The sequence below is a fragment of the Coptis chinensis genome, chromosome 7 (assembly GCF_015680905.1).
Source record: "Coptis chinensis isolate HL-2020 chromosome 7, ASM1568090v1, whole genome shotgun sequence".
Classification (NCBI taxonomy): Eukaryota; Viridiplantae; Streptophyta; class Magnoliopsida; order Ranunculales; family Ranunculaceae; genus Coptis; species Coptis chinensis.
The window spans coordinates 93,219,038-93,235,126 of record NC_141462.1 but is presented as its reverse complement, the minus strand read 5'-3'; the positions used below and the strand labels follow the sequence as shown (position 1 = coordinate 93,235,126).

The 16,089-nt window shown below is 36.1% G+C and overlaps 1 protein-coding gene across 1 annotated transcript; it reads left to right on the top strand.

The window, feature by feature from the left end:
- The first annotated feature begins 13,027 nt into the window (after window positions 1–13,027).
- On the top strand, window positions 13,028–14,502 carry LOC147490067 (F-box protein At3g07870-like). The gene has a single exon (XM_086572924.1). It carries the CDS (start codon window positions 13,168–13,170, stop codon window positions 14,500–14,502), a length of 1,335 nt encoding a protein of 444 aa, XP_086429050.1. The 5' UTR covers window positions 13,028–13,167.
- Window positions 14,503–16,089: the final 1,587 nt, after the last annotated feature.

Sequence of the window (16,089 nt, the reverse complement as noted above, 5' to 3'; positions counted from 1 at the left end):
ATAAAGAAGAAACATAATAGTTTTGGTTATGGTCATGGAAGTTGTTAAACTATTTGTAATATCATAAATTATTTCTATAATAGATTCAAACAAATATAATATTACCTTTCTTCTAATTTAAAAGTGATTCAAGCCTTGTATATGGAAATGAAAATATTGGCTTTTGAACAAGTGATGGAGAAAGGTTTGAGATTACAAATGTCATTTTTCCGACAAAGGTTGTTTTTGTTTCTATGTTACAAATGTCCGCTCAGATTTTGCTTTAATGGTGTGGAAGGAAATCTTTAGTTTTAGACTTGGCTTGATGTGAATAAAAATATAATTTATAAGAAATATTGAGAAAAGAAATTGGGAATAATAATTTATGGACTTTGACTTGATGATCAAAGGAATAAAGTCTTATTTTTATTAGGCTAGTGCTCATTGTTCTTCATGGCCAACATTAAGTTCGACAAGTTTTTGTTATATAAGACAAGTTATCAAAAATACGCTTTGGGTGTAAGTGATAAATTACAAAGGACAATGTTATTTTAATTGAAAATATTTAACAAAGAGTTGGACAATTATGGTATGTGTATTTATAGTGAAAGTGTGAAACAGGGCCGGTTAGGGCTTGGTTAGGGTCGGACCCTATGTTTTAGAATCTTAGCCCTACCGCCTCTAGAAGGCATTAGGGCCGGCCGGCCCGCCCTAAACTGTGAGGGCTTTAGTTGTGAGGGATTTATAGGGCTTAGGGTCGGGTCGGTCAGAGCCGGGTTAGGGTCGTTAGGGCCAAATTCCCACCCCTATCACATAGTAGTTAATACACATACACACGTATATATAACGGTCTTAGCCTAAAGCCAAGCATGCTAATAGCCCCAGACCTATCCTAATAACCCAAATCATAATCCGAGTTAAAAGTCAAATTGGGTCAACTAGTCAAAGTCAACCCTGGTCAAAAGTCAACTCTGGTCAAAGTCAACTCTGGTCAAAGTCAAAGTCGACCTGCCAAGGGTCAACAACAGTCATACCAACCCCAAACTCCTCTAACCCAAAAGCCCAAAGTCAAAGGCCCAAAGTCTAATACAAAAAATCCAAATAGAAAAGGCCCAAATAAAATAAGGTTTTTGGCCCAACCGCTTAGGCCCAAGCCCAAGCCCAGCCGGTCAACAGTTATTCTTCCTCACCAGCTACAACAACCTCCTCCCCACCAGCCACCAAATCGTGCCGGCCACCAACTCTCCTCTACATCATATCGGGTTTGACCCTTGCAAAAACCCCTACAACTTTGTCAAACACAAACTCCCCAAATCATTCGATTCATATACTCCCTCCAAACTAGATCTAGAAATTCTACCTCCATTAAAGCTTGTTCAAAGCTTCAAACTTTAACAGCTCCACCCAATTTAACATTCAACCCTTCCACGACAACCAACATCAACCCAACAACTACAAAACAAAATCCAAACCAAACACTAAAATCGCACTGTTCATCTTCCTCAACATACCACACCCATAAGAGGTCCGAAATGACGCTTACTCCAGGCAGAGGTTTGGCAATGCCAATACTGCATATCGTACATGTCATAGATGATGATCAACATGATAGAAAACTTATGCATTAAGCTATAGCTAAGACTCAATAAAGTTAACCACACACTGGTTAAATCTAGAGCAGAACTTGAATGTAAAGTATCTACTACTTGATTGTATTATTAGTTTTTTAGTTACTGTTGGTAGATAAACAATACACAAGTACAAGAGAAGTCAAAACGGCAATATTATAATTTCTTCAAGCCGATGATTTTATCAAGGTGCAGAAAAACCGCTCCGTTCGGAAATACTATAAACTACTTTAATACCGATTAGGAAGATCGATACTCACAAAAAAACACACACCAAAGAACAAGATCTGCCATTAACATATATATATTCGGGACAAACTTTAAATATCATGTTTCATCACTCATCACGATAAATTTACATGTATACAAAATATCTACTCACCTGCAGCACTATCCGATTATCAGCCAGCTACAAGAAAAACTTCCTTTTCTTCTTTCAGAAAAATCCCGTTTTTCTGTCTAAAACCCTCACTGTGTTTTTCCCAAAAACTTTATTGAGAAAACCCAACCAAAAAATAAGGACAACACTTATCTATTTACCTACGGGGCTTTTATCCTTATCTGATAGTTATCTATATTTAGTTTAACCTATTATCATTATTATTATTATTATTAATACTACTATTATTACAGGAAAAGCAAAATAAAAGACGGGTGTTATAATATACACATTCTTAAAAGGATCGGCCCCGAGATTCAAGGTAGAGTGTAGATTAACCAAACAAACGACACAACCAACCAATAAAATGAGACATACTTGTATAATGCGGAAGTATACACACCTTAAAAAGGAATAAACATAATTAGTTTTCTTCAATTGCCAACACTTAATTAAAAATCATTCTTTCACAGTTCAACAAATTCATATCATCAATGACTTATACTATGTCCACTATCACATAGGATCAAACACCTACAATGTGATGCATGCACACCGGCTCCCACACCAAAGATATGCAAGTATACCTTTGGTTCACACACCAACGATGCATACTAACTCTCTACCATCACATAGGATCAAACACCAACAATGTGGTGGTATGCACATCGGATCACACTAACGGTGTACATGTATACACCGGATCAAACTCCAACGATGCATACAGAGAGATGTTATGTATATTGGATCACACACCAACGATATACATAACTTGGACAATATATAAAAACTTTCAACTCCAACCTTTATCAAAAGGGTTTTCCTTATTCCTTGGGTAAATTCCAATTTACTCAAATATGAAATTTTAAAATAACAATTTCTTCTTTAACCAATACTTACTTAAAAATCGAAACTCTGTTATGAAAACAACACTATAACATGCTGAACAATTTCAATTATAAATTTCATAAGAAACTAACTATTAAAACAACCAACATTTTATTTTCATAATCATACGATAATTTCTTACATGCTAAGTACCAATAAAGGAACTAGTAAACAACAAATTCAAACATACCTAACATTAACCAGTGCAGTTCTTAGCATAGTGTCCCAGCTGTCCACATTTATAACACTTGCCTACTAGTTCATTTGGTTTAGAACATCTTCGAATAGTATGTCCAACTTCCCCACAGTTCAAACAATTACCATCAAATCTCTTTAGCGAAGCACTCACGTCTTTATCCACATGCTTATTTGTTTGCCTATTATATGGGTGATGCTGACTTTTTCTCTGCCCTTGACGTGGTTGACTAGAAATAAGGTGTAAGCTGGCTTGTTTTGGGGCATTCTCTTTAATCTTCTCATCTTTGGGTTTATTATCCAATTGTTCATATCTTAATGCCAAATCTAACACGCGATCGAAAGTTTCTGAATCAAAGGGTATCAAATAACTCGATAGATATGGCTCTAGTCCACGGATGAACTTCTGGTTCTTCTTTACTTGGGTATCCACTAGATAAGGAGCATACCTCGATAGTTCATTGAACTTAGTCACGAACTCTGGAAATCCTCTCAAGTCATAGTTCCCACATCCACATTATCCTTGATAGACCTCCACCAAAATAAAGCTGACCCCTCCAACTGGTGAGAAGCCAACTCCTGTTTCTGCACCTCAGTGAGTTGCATCTTAGCAAACACGGACTCACACATAGTAACCCATTTCTCAGCATCAATGGCCCCTTTCTCTCTCTTAAACTTCTGGCCTCCTAAAGTTGAAAAATCCTTGTTTCTCCTAACAAAAGGATCCCCTAGATTAGCATGTTGACCCCTCTGAATAGTTTGCACCAACTGAGTTAATATTGCTCCCAAATCAGCAGATATAGTATTACTTCCAGTACCAGTAACGTCATTGTCATCTCCAGCCATCACCTAATAAAACGGACTTCTATTAGTACTCCAAACATCTTAAACTCAAACACACCCAATCACCACATTCCGAGGATCACCTAGACCTTCCAAATCTAGGCTAACCTAAGTTCGATACAAAATGTCACACTCGAATTTCTAAACAATTAAAAAATGAATATTTGAAATATAAATATCTCAAACATCACTTGGTTCAATTGTCTAAAAACCCAGGCTATGACGGGGTGGATACAACACATGTCAAAACCTAAAACCCACATCATAAAGAATCTTAACAACAAAAATAATCTCCAAAAATTCTCTTTATTACTTTATGCAAGTCTATATTCCTTAAAAAATCATCAATATAACATTCTAAGAATAACAGGTCCCAACATCGTATTCTCATGTCATATGAAAAGAAAACTACGTTATTACATCTTTTCAATAAGAATCAGACCTAAAAGAAAACTAACAGACTGCTCTAGGCAAGAATCCCAAATCAAACTCCGCGGTTCCACTGCCTTCCACCTATGTTCCCAAGAACACACCCACGGAACAAAGCAAACATGAGTCAGCAAAATGGAATTTGCTGGTATGAGTAGACTAACCACATATAAACATTTCTAGTCTTTACTTATCAAACCATCACTTTAAATATATCCTAACTTAATCATCCTCAGCTTGGAAGATATGTAGTTTCGTCATTTCAACCGGCATAGTTTCTTCCCAAGCAAAACTTCCATTAGATTAACTCATTCTAATAACTCGTTTTAAAATCTAACTCATTGAATTAAAACTTACCGATATCCATTGGCCAGATAAGTGGTAGGATCGGCGTCCCCGCACAAAATGTTATTAAGTCCTACCCTCCGCAAAAAAGAAAGTTAGAACTCCTATATAACATATATGTAGAGATTATATTAGGTATTCAAAAGTAAACCCAAACACTGCGATAATCAAAGAATACAACTAACCCCAAGGCTTAATACCTTAGTTCCTCTCTGGGCAGTTCCAAAGAATCTGGTCATTCATCTCACATTCAATGAATACCCAGGTCATTCATGGCACATTCAATGAATACCCCTATATAACGCTAACAGGCCATTTATGGCACATTCAATAAATGCCCACCTAATATATGACATCAGCAGTCATAAAACTCAATTCCAAAACTTAAGGCATAGAGAGTTCTAAAAGAGTGCGGTAAATTTGTTTACGCATTATTGAACTTTATTGTATATATCATTTTAGAGAACGGAGGAGTATCTTGATTCATGTATTTGGTTTAAACGTTATTAATTAGATTAATGTCTAAGTGTCATAACGTTGCATATCCTAAAAACTGAAATATCACATAGTAGTTAATACACATACACACGTATATATAACGGTCTTAGCCTAAAGCCAAGCATGCTAATAGCCCTAGACCTATCCTAATAACCCAAATCATAATCCGAGTTAAAAGTCAAATTGGGTCAACTAGTCAAAGTTAACCCTAGTCAAAAGTCAACTCTGGTCAAAGTCAACTCTGGTCAAAGTCAAAGTCGACCTGCCAAGGGTCAACAACAGTCATACCAACCCCAAACTCCTCTAACCCAAAAGCCCAAAGTCAAAGGCCCAAAGTCTAATACAAAAAATCCAAATAGAAAAGGCCCAAATAAAATAAGGTTTTTGGCCTAACCGCTTAGGCTCAAGCCCAAGCCCAGCCGGTCAACAGTTATTCTTCCTCACCAGCTACAACAACCTCCTCCCCACCAGCCACCAAATTGCGCCGGCCACCGACTCTCCTCTACATCATATCAGTTTTGACCCTTGCAAAAACCCCTACAACTTTGTCAAACACAAACTCCCCAAATCATTCGATTCATATACTCCCTCCAAACTAGATCTAGAAATTCGACCTCCATTAAAGCTTGTTCAAAGCTTCAAACTTTAACAACTCCACCCAATTTAACATTCAACCCTTCCACTACAACCAACATCAACCCAACAACTACAAAACAAAATCCAAACCAAACACTAAAATCGCACTGTTCATCTTCCTCAACATACCACACCCATGAGAGGTCCGAAATGACGCTTACTCCAGGCAGAGGTTTGGCAATGCCAATACTGCATATCATACATGCCATAGATGATGATCAACATGATAGAAAACTTATGCTTTAAGCTATAGCTAAGACTCAATAAAGTTAACCACACACTGGTTAAATCTAGAGCAGAACTTGAATGTAAACTATCTACTACTTGATTGTGTTATTAGTTTTTTAGTTACTGTTGGTAGATAAACAATACACAAGTACAAGAGAAGTTAAAACGGCAATATTATAATTTCTTCAAGCCGTATGATTTACTGTTGCAGACAAAGCAGTCCGTTTCTGGAAATACTAGAAACTACTTTAATACCGATTAGGAAGATCTGATACTTGCGAAAACACACACCAAAGAACAAGACTGTCATTAACATATATATTCAGGACAAACTTTAAATATCATGTTTCATCACTCATCACGTATAAATTTACATGTATACAAAATATCTACTCACACACCTAACTCTCGATTATCAACCTACAAGAAAAACTTCCTTTTCTTCTTTCAGAAAAATCCCGTTTTTCTGTCTAAAACCCTCGATGTGTTTTTCCCCAAAAACTTTATGTGAGAAAACCCACCGAAAAATAATGACAACACTTATCTATTTACCTACGGGGCTTTTATCCTTATCTGATAGTTATCTATATTTAGTTTAACCTATTATCATTATTATTATTATTATTATTATTACTACTATTATTACAGGAAAAGCAAAAATAAAAGACAGGGTGTTATAAGCACTATCTCTTCAGAGAGATCGTCCTACCAGTTTGACTATTACAGTGACCTCCAGAAGGTCCACAGTTGCTCATGCAATAACGGATAGTAACGGATACCACAGCTGTCACCATCAAGACCGGAGCTCCAGATGCCCACTCCATTACTCCACCACAACTCGCCATCATGGCTCATTAAATGACCTCAAGTCCTGAACTTGACCTGACGCGGGAGAGGAGGAAGCGCGGACATCTTACCTATATAAAGAGAAGAGGAACTACGTCTGACTTGATTCAAGTTTGGCTAAAGAACTTGATACGTAGGCAGCTCGCATCTAACGCGAACTCAATAAAAACCAAATACAACCCACATTCCCCTCCCCGATCAAGACCTGTAAATATTTACACCAAATCGAGCCTTTACACAAGACACAATAGTGATGAAAGCAGTTTTAAACTAAGGACAATCCTCTGTAGAAGTGATCAATGCATTAAGAATTTTATAACACGAAACATTAAATTTATAACATAGAATTTAAAATTTTACAGTAGGAAACAAAGTATATTAAAGGAAACTAAATACAAAAAACAACAATTTTGTCTTAGGAGGTTATGGAAATTGAGTAGGAGGAATGATTTTTTTTTTTTTTGTTTATAACAAAACCATATTATTCAATGTGGTCATTGGTCAAGGTTCCACAATTATTTTTTTAAATTGAAAAATATTAACATGACTGGTGAGCATAGAATTGGAAGAAATATGTCAATCAAGACACAATAGTGATGAAAGCATTTTTAAACTCAGGACAATCCTATGTAGAAGTGATCAATGCATTAAGAATTTTATAACACGGAACATTGAATTTATAACATAGAATTTAAAATTTTACGATAGGAAACAAAGTATATTAAAGGAAACTAAATACTAAAAAACAATAATTTTGCCGTATGCGAGATATAAATTTGATGATTACCAAAAAAATGAAGAAAAATAAACCATATCACCTTGAAATACTTAGTCAATTGTTCGAAGACAAATTGTGTCACAGCCCGAATTTCTAAACAATAACAAAATGAATATTTGAAATATAAATATCTCAAACATCATTATGTTCACTTGTTTAAAAACCCAGACTATGACGGGGGATACTACACATACAAAACCCTAACAGCCATATCATTTAAGAATCAACTTAAATTAAAAATAATCCCAATAATTATCCACCATTTGCTTTATTAAGATATCATCCCGTCCAAACAAAACATCAAACAGACTCTCTGAATAATAGTCCTTACTACCATGTTCTCATGCCATGCAACAAAAAGTAAACTACGTTATTACATCCTTCCAAAAAGAATCAGACCTAAAAGAAAACTAACGGACTGCTCCAAGCAAGAATCCCAATCACACGCTGCGGTTCCACTGCCTTCCACCTATGTTCCCAAGAACACACCCACGTTGCCAAAATAAAGCAAACATGGGTCAGCAAAATGGAATTTGCTGGTATGAGTAGACTAACCACATATAAACATTTCAAATCTTTTCTTATCCAACTAACACTTTAACTCTATCATAACCTAATCATTCTCAGCTTGGAAGAAAGGTAGTTCCGTTATCTCAACCGGCATAGTTTCTTCCCAAGCAAAACTTCCATTATATTAACTCATTCTAATAACTCGTTTTAATATCTAAATAATTGAATTACAACTTACCGATATCCACTACTGTATAAGGGTAGGACCGCATTCCTGCACAAAATATTATTAAGTCCTACCCTCCTGCTAGTGGTGTCAAATGGGCTGGGCCAGGCTGGCCCGGCCCGCAAACAAGGAAGCCCTCATGCTTTGAGGGTCGGGCCAGCCCTACCCTCATTTACTTCGAGGGCCGGGTCGGGTCGGGCCAATACTTAAATCTCGAAGCCTTTACCCTCCCCTCAACCCTCTCGAGAGGGCTTGAAGGGCCGGGCTTGAGGGCCAAACGTGAGGGCTGGATACTATACTATACATTTGATTTACAAAATAAATTTAGAAACATTAGTTAAAAATGATAAAATCGAATGCACTTCACAATTAAACCTTCAAACTACTAAAAAAACTTGTTAAAGTTGTATTAGTCAATTAAGATCAATTAAATTCATTTCATAAAATATTATAATGAAATTATAAGGTTGGCAAACTTAATAGATAAACGTTTTTTTAAGGGTGATTTTTAGCATATTAATGTTAAAATGATATATATTGTAAATCTTTTTATTAAAATATATGTAATAAATGTTGAGGGCCTAATGAGGGCCGGGCTTAAGGGAGGCTTAAGTTTCAAGTCTAGGCCCTTACCCTCCCCCAAAGGCTTGAGGGCCGGGTCGGCCCAGCCCACGAATGTGTGAGGGCCTCATTTTGAGGGCTTTTTCGGCCTATGGGCCGGGTCAGGGCGGGCGGGCTAAGGGTTTGAGGGCCATTTTGACACCCCTACCTCCTGCAAAAGAAAGTTAGAACTTGTATATAACATATGTAGATATCCTATATGTATTCAAAAGTAAGCCCAAACACACTCGCATAATCAAATCAATTTCTCTTATTAATTAATCAATTACTTTTCTTATACACTCACCCTTTAGTACCTACTCCACGATTTGCACTCCACATATTTGCCAAATCACACATTCCTGTGTGCCTCTCTCCCACCGAATGCCACAATATCATAGCCACCTCTGGCTTTCATACGATTATTTCCACGACCTCATTGGGCACAAAACTTCGGGTCATTCATGGCACATTCAATGAATACCTTAAGTCATTCCCTACACATTCAAGGAATACCTATCATATCACTAACGGGCCATTCATGGCACATTCAATGAATGCCCGGGTCATTCCCGCCACATTCAAGGAATACCCAATCCTATATTCCCGCATACACTCAAGGAATACAAATAACCCTTAAGGCTAATACCTTAGTTCCTCTTTTAGAGGGCGGTCAAACCATCTCGGTCATTCATGGCACATTCAATGAATACCCTTATATAACGCTTAACGGGCCATTTATGGCACATTCAATAAATGCCCACCTAACATATGACATCATCGGTCCATATAAAACTCAATTCAAAAAACTTGAGGGTGGAGAGTTCTAAAAGGGTGCGGTAAATTTTGTTTACGCATTATTGAAATTTTATTGCATAAATTATTTCAGAGAACGAAGGAAAATCTTGATTAAATTATTTTTGGTTTACGCGTTATTAATTTCATGGATGTATAAGTGTCATAACGTTGTGTATCGTAAAAGACTGAAAAATCACAAAGCAGTAAATACACGTACACAAGTATATTTAGAAAGGTCTTAGCCTAAGTCAAACATGCTAATAGTCCTAGACTTATCCTAATAGACCGAATCATAATTTTAGGAAAAAGTCAAATTTTGGGTCAACTGGTCAAAGTCAACATTCAACTCTGGTCAACAGTCAACATTGGTCAACCCGGCCTAAACTCCTCTAACCCAAAAGCCCAAAGCCTAAGGCCCATAGTCTAAACTTAATTCAAAAAAAATAAAAATCTAAAGTTGATCACACAAGCCCAACCCACGCACACAAGCCCAACCCACGATTTGGCCCAAGCCCAAATTCAAATTTTACTGTTCATCTTCTTCCTCACAAACGCCTCCACCAGCGCCTCCACATCCAGCCACCACCAATCAGCCACTCGCCACCACTAATGAACCCCGCGGTTTAATTCCTTTTTCAAACCCCTACACACTTATCCTAACAAATCGCGATTCCCCTTATCTTCGGGAAAATCGCGATCTAATCGGCCATTACTAATCCTTCAAGCTTCAATCGCCCCTCCAACACCCAAATCAACCACCAACAATCAACATAAACCCAACAACAATTTCTCAACAAAAGTCATACACAACAAACATTCAAACAACACCAAAAATCAGGACGGTTTGGGGTCTTGGTTGAACGCCATTAATGGCTGTTTCAAAGCTTCCCAGCGCTCATAACATAATTCCATCACTACCAGTCATTCCCCGGCAACCCACACTTCCAATCACCTACCAAATCCTACAGCCCAACAATAGCAGTAAAACAAAACCCTAGTAATAGAATTCTATTCAAATCAAATTAAGCAATGAAGTTGGTATTTACTAATACATATTCTCATCCGCATCACAGCATAACAATCATGAATTTAGATTTTTTTGTCAAAAATTTTATACAACTGTAGTACTTCCAAATCTGATCTAACAGCCGGCACCATATTTCGGATATGATTAGCAGTTAACAAGCTATCAAATAATGAAAACACTATTTCGGATATGATTAGCAGTTAATGAAAATGTAAAAGAATTTCTTCGTACTACTCACCGTTTTAAAACCGAACAGCTTCCCAAAAGCGAAACCCCGAAAGACCGACGTTGACTGTCGCGCGAAAAGACGATATTCCTCGTTCAAAACCTTTTCAGTAAAACTCCTCCTTTTTTCTAAAACTCTTGCTGGGTTTTTTTTTTTTTTTTTTCTTTTTCTAAACTCTCCGTGAGAATACTCTATTTTCTAGTTTTTAAAACCTTCCCGAAAAACAAGGGTTGAAACTTATCTACTTATTTACGGGCTTTTATCCGTAACTGCTGGATATCCTATATCTGTTTTATCTATTTTCATTATTATTATCTTTATTATTATTATCTTTATTATTATATAGGAAAAATAAAATACAAGACGGGGTGTTATAAATTGAACGGTGAGAATCAGTTGAAAATAGTGTGCTCAAACGCAGATTTTTTTGTAATTCCCACCAGTGTACAATTCATGATTCAGTTATATCACTTTTCTACTAATATCTATCTAGGGATTTGTTTGTGTTCTAGAATATCTAACACTACGATTGAAAAAAAAAAAAAACAAATGAAGAAAACAATGATAAAGAGAAAGTAGTAGGAAAAATGCTAAAAATAAATGTTACGTGCTTGACGCTCAAATCCTTTGTATGATTTATTTCAGAAATTTAATAAAATATACTATTTTTCAAAAAACAAACGGACTTTGAAAATGAGACGATTGAATTAGGAATTGTAAGTATTGAGAAATATATGAAATTCGCAATCTAAGCATAACAAATAAAAACACTGATAGTAGGAACCTAAAAAAAAAAATATGAGTGTAGGACCAAAATAATTTAGTGAAAAAGGGAGAGTTAGACAAATATTGTGAAAGAGAACGACCGGGTGAAAGAGATTGAGGTTTTTCTGGAGTTATGTTTCTTTCTCTTTTACAAGTATGCGAACCGTGCTACGCATCGGTGTTTTTTTAAGTCTTTAAACCTGTCGCTCTAACATCTCTAGGATAGTATGATTTTTTGAATTCTAGTTCTAATCTAAAAAATAATATAAAAATATTATGAGGGGTTGAATATAATTTCAGTGATGTGAAGGAGGTTTTCTAAATTATTTTAAATAATATGAAGCTAATTCTAATTTCAGTAAAGTGAGGGAGTTTTTTGCAAATTGTTTAAAAGAAATGAGTTGATTAGAATAATTAAGGGACGTGGTTCTAAAATCTTAAAATAGAGAGATTAGAAATACACTCTTCGGTTGAGAAGTGTGGCTCACCCGGCTATTATATAGTGTACAAGTATGTAAACCATGCTGCGCATTGGTTTATTTTATTTTTTTTTCTAAAGTCTTAAAGCCTTGAAACCCGTCCCTCGAGTTCGATAGTTAACATGATTTTTTTGGATTCTAATTGTAATTATGTAAGAAAGGCTCATCTATTTTTTTAATAGGGAATAATTATGTTATTTAAGTGACATTAGAAAGGTTTTTCTAAATTATTAATAAAAGAGAGTTTGTTCTAATCTTAGCGAGAGAAATTAGGGATAATTATATAATTTAAGTGATATTAGGGAGTCTTTTCTAAATTATTAATAAATAGGGGGTTTGTTCTAATTTTTGTGAGCGAGGTGTTTCAAAATTGACCAACTAGAGATTACAAATTGCCTACTCGATAGTGGAGAGGGGTTCCTAAATACATGGCTATCATATATAGGTGTAGATATTTGGGATATAGCGGCGAAATTGTTTCTGTTCCCGAATAAATTTCTTTTTACTTAATTACCCTACTAATGGAGGGCAAATTAGAAATTGGGGCAAAACTTTTGGGGTACCCTTTTATAAGATAAGATAATATGAGATAAATAAAACTCTTGGTCTCCTACTTCTACTTAAGAAATTGTAGTTATAGGAGAATTCGATCCATATTCTAAATTCTTTGTTTACCATGAAAAAATAACATTAATAATAATAACAATAGATACGGTAGGTTTGGTTTCCTTAATTGAATTGGACTTCTATTCCAGTTCGTCTTCGGTTTTCTCCTCTATATATATAGAAGTATAGAACTCATTACGCCTTTTGTCAAGGCATCGGCTTATCCTTTATAACTTTGAAGTTGCAACTGCGCCCACAATGGATCACCTTCCAAGCGAGACAGTCACAGATATACTTGCAATGCTTCCTTCCAAATCCGTTCTTCGATTCAGGTCAGTGTGTAAGGAATGGCGTAATATGATAGATAGACCCGGATTTGCTGCCATGCACTTTAATAGAGCAACCCAAGCAGATACCAAATCCACTTTTTTCTTCTCACCTTATTGGTGCGAATTAACACCTTCTTATATTGTGGAACTCGATAAACAGGACCCGAATCCCCCCCTTCTTAACACCATCCGAAAACGAAAAAGGCACACTAATGCCAATAGAAAAGCAGATACACGTCTCTTTATCACCAACACCACAACAAAGGTCGATTTAGTTTGTCCAGAACGTTTTGTGCATGAGAATGATGAGAGGCTTACAAAACTTTTTGAAAATGGACTAATATGCCTGGCTTCTGATTTATTTATTACACCTACCAACTGTGAAACGTACATCTGCAATCCTGCTACACGAGAATTTGTAAAACTGCCAGAGCTTATTTCACCTTCTCTACTTATACTTACGTTTGCTGACCTTGCCCCAGCATTCGGTTTTGATGTCTCTACTAATCAATTCAAGGTGGTGCAATATTTCAACTGGGTTCAATATGGTGATCATATAACCGAGGCCCAAGTGTTCACACTAGGTTCTAAATCTTGGAGAAAATTAGAGAATGTTCCAAAAGTATACTGCTGCAGAGGCACAACATCTGCATCAGTGAACGGTTCGTTGCATTGGCTTACCACTACCTGCGGAATTTTGTCTTTTGATTTGGGGTCTGAAAAGTTCGGGCATATTCCACATCCCCAGTTCAGTAATGGAGGAGCTATCAGTGGAGCCAGATTTGTCTCACGTGAGCTTATGAATTTAGGTGGATGTCTTTCTATAGCTGATTATGCTTATGTTGACCATATTGAATTATGGAGTATGAAAGAATACAACGTAAATACATCGTGGACCAAACTTATCATCATGAAAAAATACGCCTTGGGCAGGAAGCAATTTAGTAAGGTTGTTCCTATTTCCCTTGGGAAGAATGGTGAAATCTGGCTACTTTGTGATTCAGTCACATTGGTCTCATACAATGTTCATACTGAAACATATACTCCACTTTATATAGACGGGATTCCAGATTGCAGACTTGAAGTTTTTCCGTTCGTTGGGAACCTGTTGCGACTAAATGCGGATGCATGTGACAACCACTATGCTAAAAATTGGTCTAGGCGGCGGTCTCTAGGCGCTAGGCGGTACCCAACCGACTCGCCTAGGCCCAAGTCGTTTAAAAAATCGGTGGACCGACTAGGCGGGTCTAGATGGACCGATTAGGCGGGCTAGGCGGCCTCTAGGCGGTCTAGTCAATTATTATTATTATTATTATTTTGAATGATTAAATGTCGAAAATTAAAGGCCCATATAGGCTTAAGATTTGAATGAGTTTAAAAGACTAAGTCTAATGTAAATTATATATCACTATAACAAAGAGTATGTTTTTATATGAAGTCGATATTCTTCAACTATTACGCATTTTTGTAATAAGTATCTTTGTATGTGTTTATTTTTTGAATTATGGTAAATAATTTTCTTTATTTCTTATAGTATAGGTGTATATTACTATATATATTAGGAAAAAAAAAACTGCCTAGAAGGCCTAGACGCTAGGCGCTCTCCTACTGCCCGACTACCGCCTAGTGTTTTTTAGAACACTGGTGACAACAACAAGATCAACTACAAAGATGTAATCTTTATACCAAGATATATATTCCAACAATAACCCAAGCACAACCCAAATAACAATATCAACTAGCAAAACATAAACAAGTAAAGAACACACACCACAACACAAGGATTTAAAGTGGTTCAGCAAGATGCCTACGTCCACACGGCGAGATCGATGGTTCCACTAGTTGAAGAGAAAGTTACAAGAAGAGTTACTTTGATTGTACACAACAATCAACTCTCAATCACTCACAAACCTCATGTCACTCAAATCAGAATGAAGAGTACTCATCATCGATCATGAAGGAATTGAAAGGCTACATGAATAAAGAGGAAACTAGATCGTGGACGTTTAGAATGCTTTGTCCTATTTTACGTATACGTTATTTTTTGTTCTTTAATTGATATATTTATTTAAGTCTGAAATACTCGTACATTTTCAAGAGTTATATGAATTTTGTTTTCCAATCATATAGTTAATGGCACCATCTATCTATCGTATTGCAATTGACACTGAAGATGAATTGGAAGAAGTGTTTGGTCACATTGTTCGACACTCTTATTTTACTCCGGTATACTGTAAGTCGAAACACAATAGACAATGATTGGTGTGTCGCTAGAAGCGTTTTTTGATGACACGCCCATTTAAAAATTGATTGAATTTTGAAGAAAAAAATAAATTAATTACCACACTCGATTTCTGTATTTATATTTGCCCAGTGATAAGGAGAGATCAATCTGTCCTCCAAATGGAGCACACTTTAACAGGGGTCATAAGATAGACACACATCTCGAGGACAATGAGTCTGCAAAGGCTATGAAAACAAAACACTTAACAAAAAATAAAAAAAAAAAAAAAAAAAGATCCGGTCATCATCTTCTCTTTACTGTCTCTTGCTCTTACTCTTCCTTCAATGTATTTTTCTCCATTTAAACAAAACACATGCATATCAACTATCAATACCACAACCAGTTCCCTCCATGTTTATTGTTATTACATATACCATCAAAAAGTGCTTCAACTATCGTTAAGAAGTGTGAGAAATTAATCTTGTAGTAAGTAGTAACAAATCAACAATCCGAGAAAATTGCAATTCTCACAATATATATAAGCTTTTAAATTCGAGTGTTGTTTTGCAAACTCCCCTTTATTAAATTGGGTTTTGGTTTGCTAGATTAATAAGTAGTATTTCAACA

Coding starts and splice junctions, on each gene's coding strand:
- LOC147490067 (XM_086572924.1), top strand. CDS start 13,168: ATGGATCACCTTCCAAGCGAGACAGTCACAGATATACTTGCAATGCTT.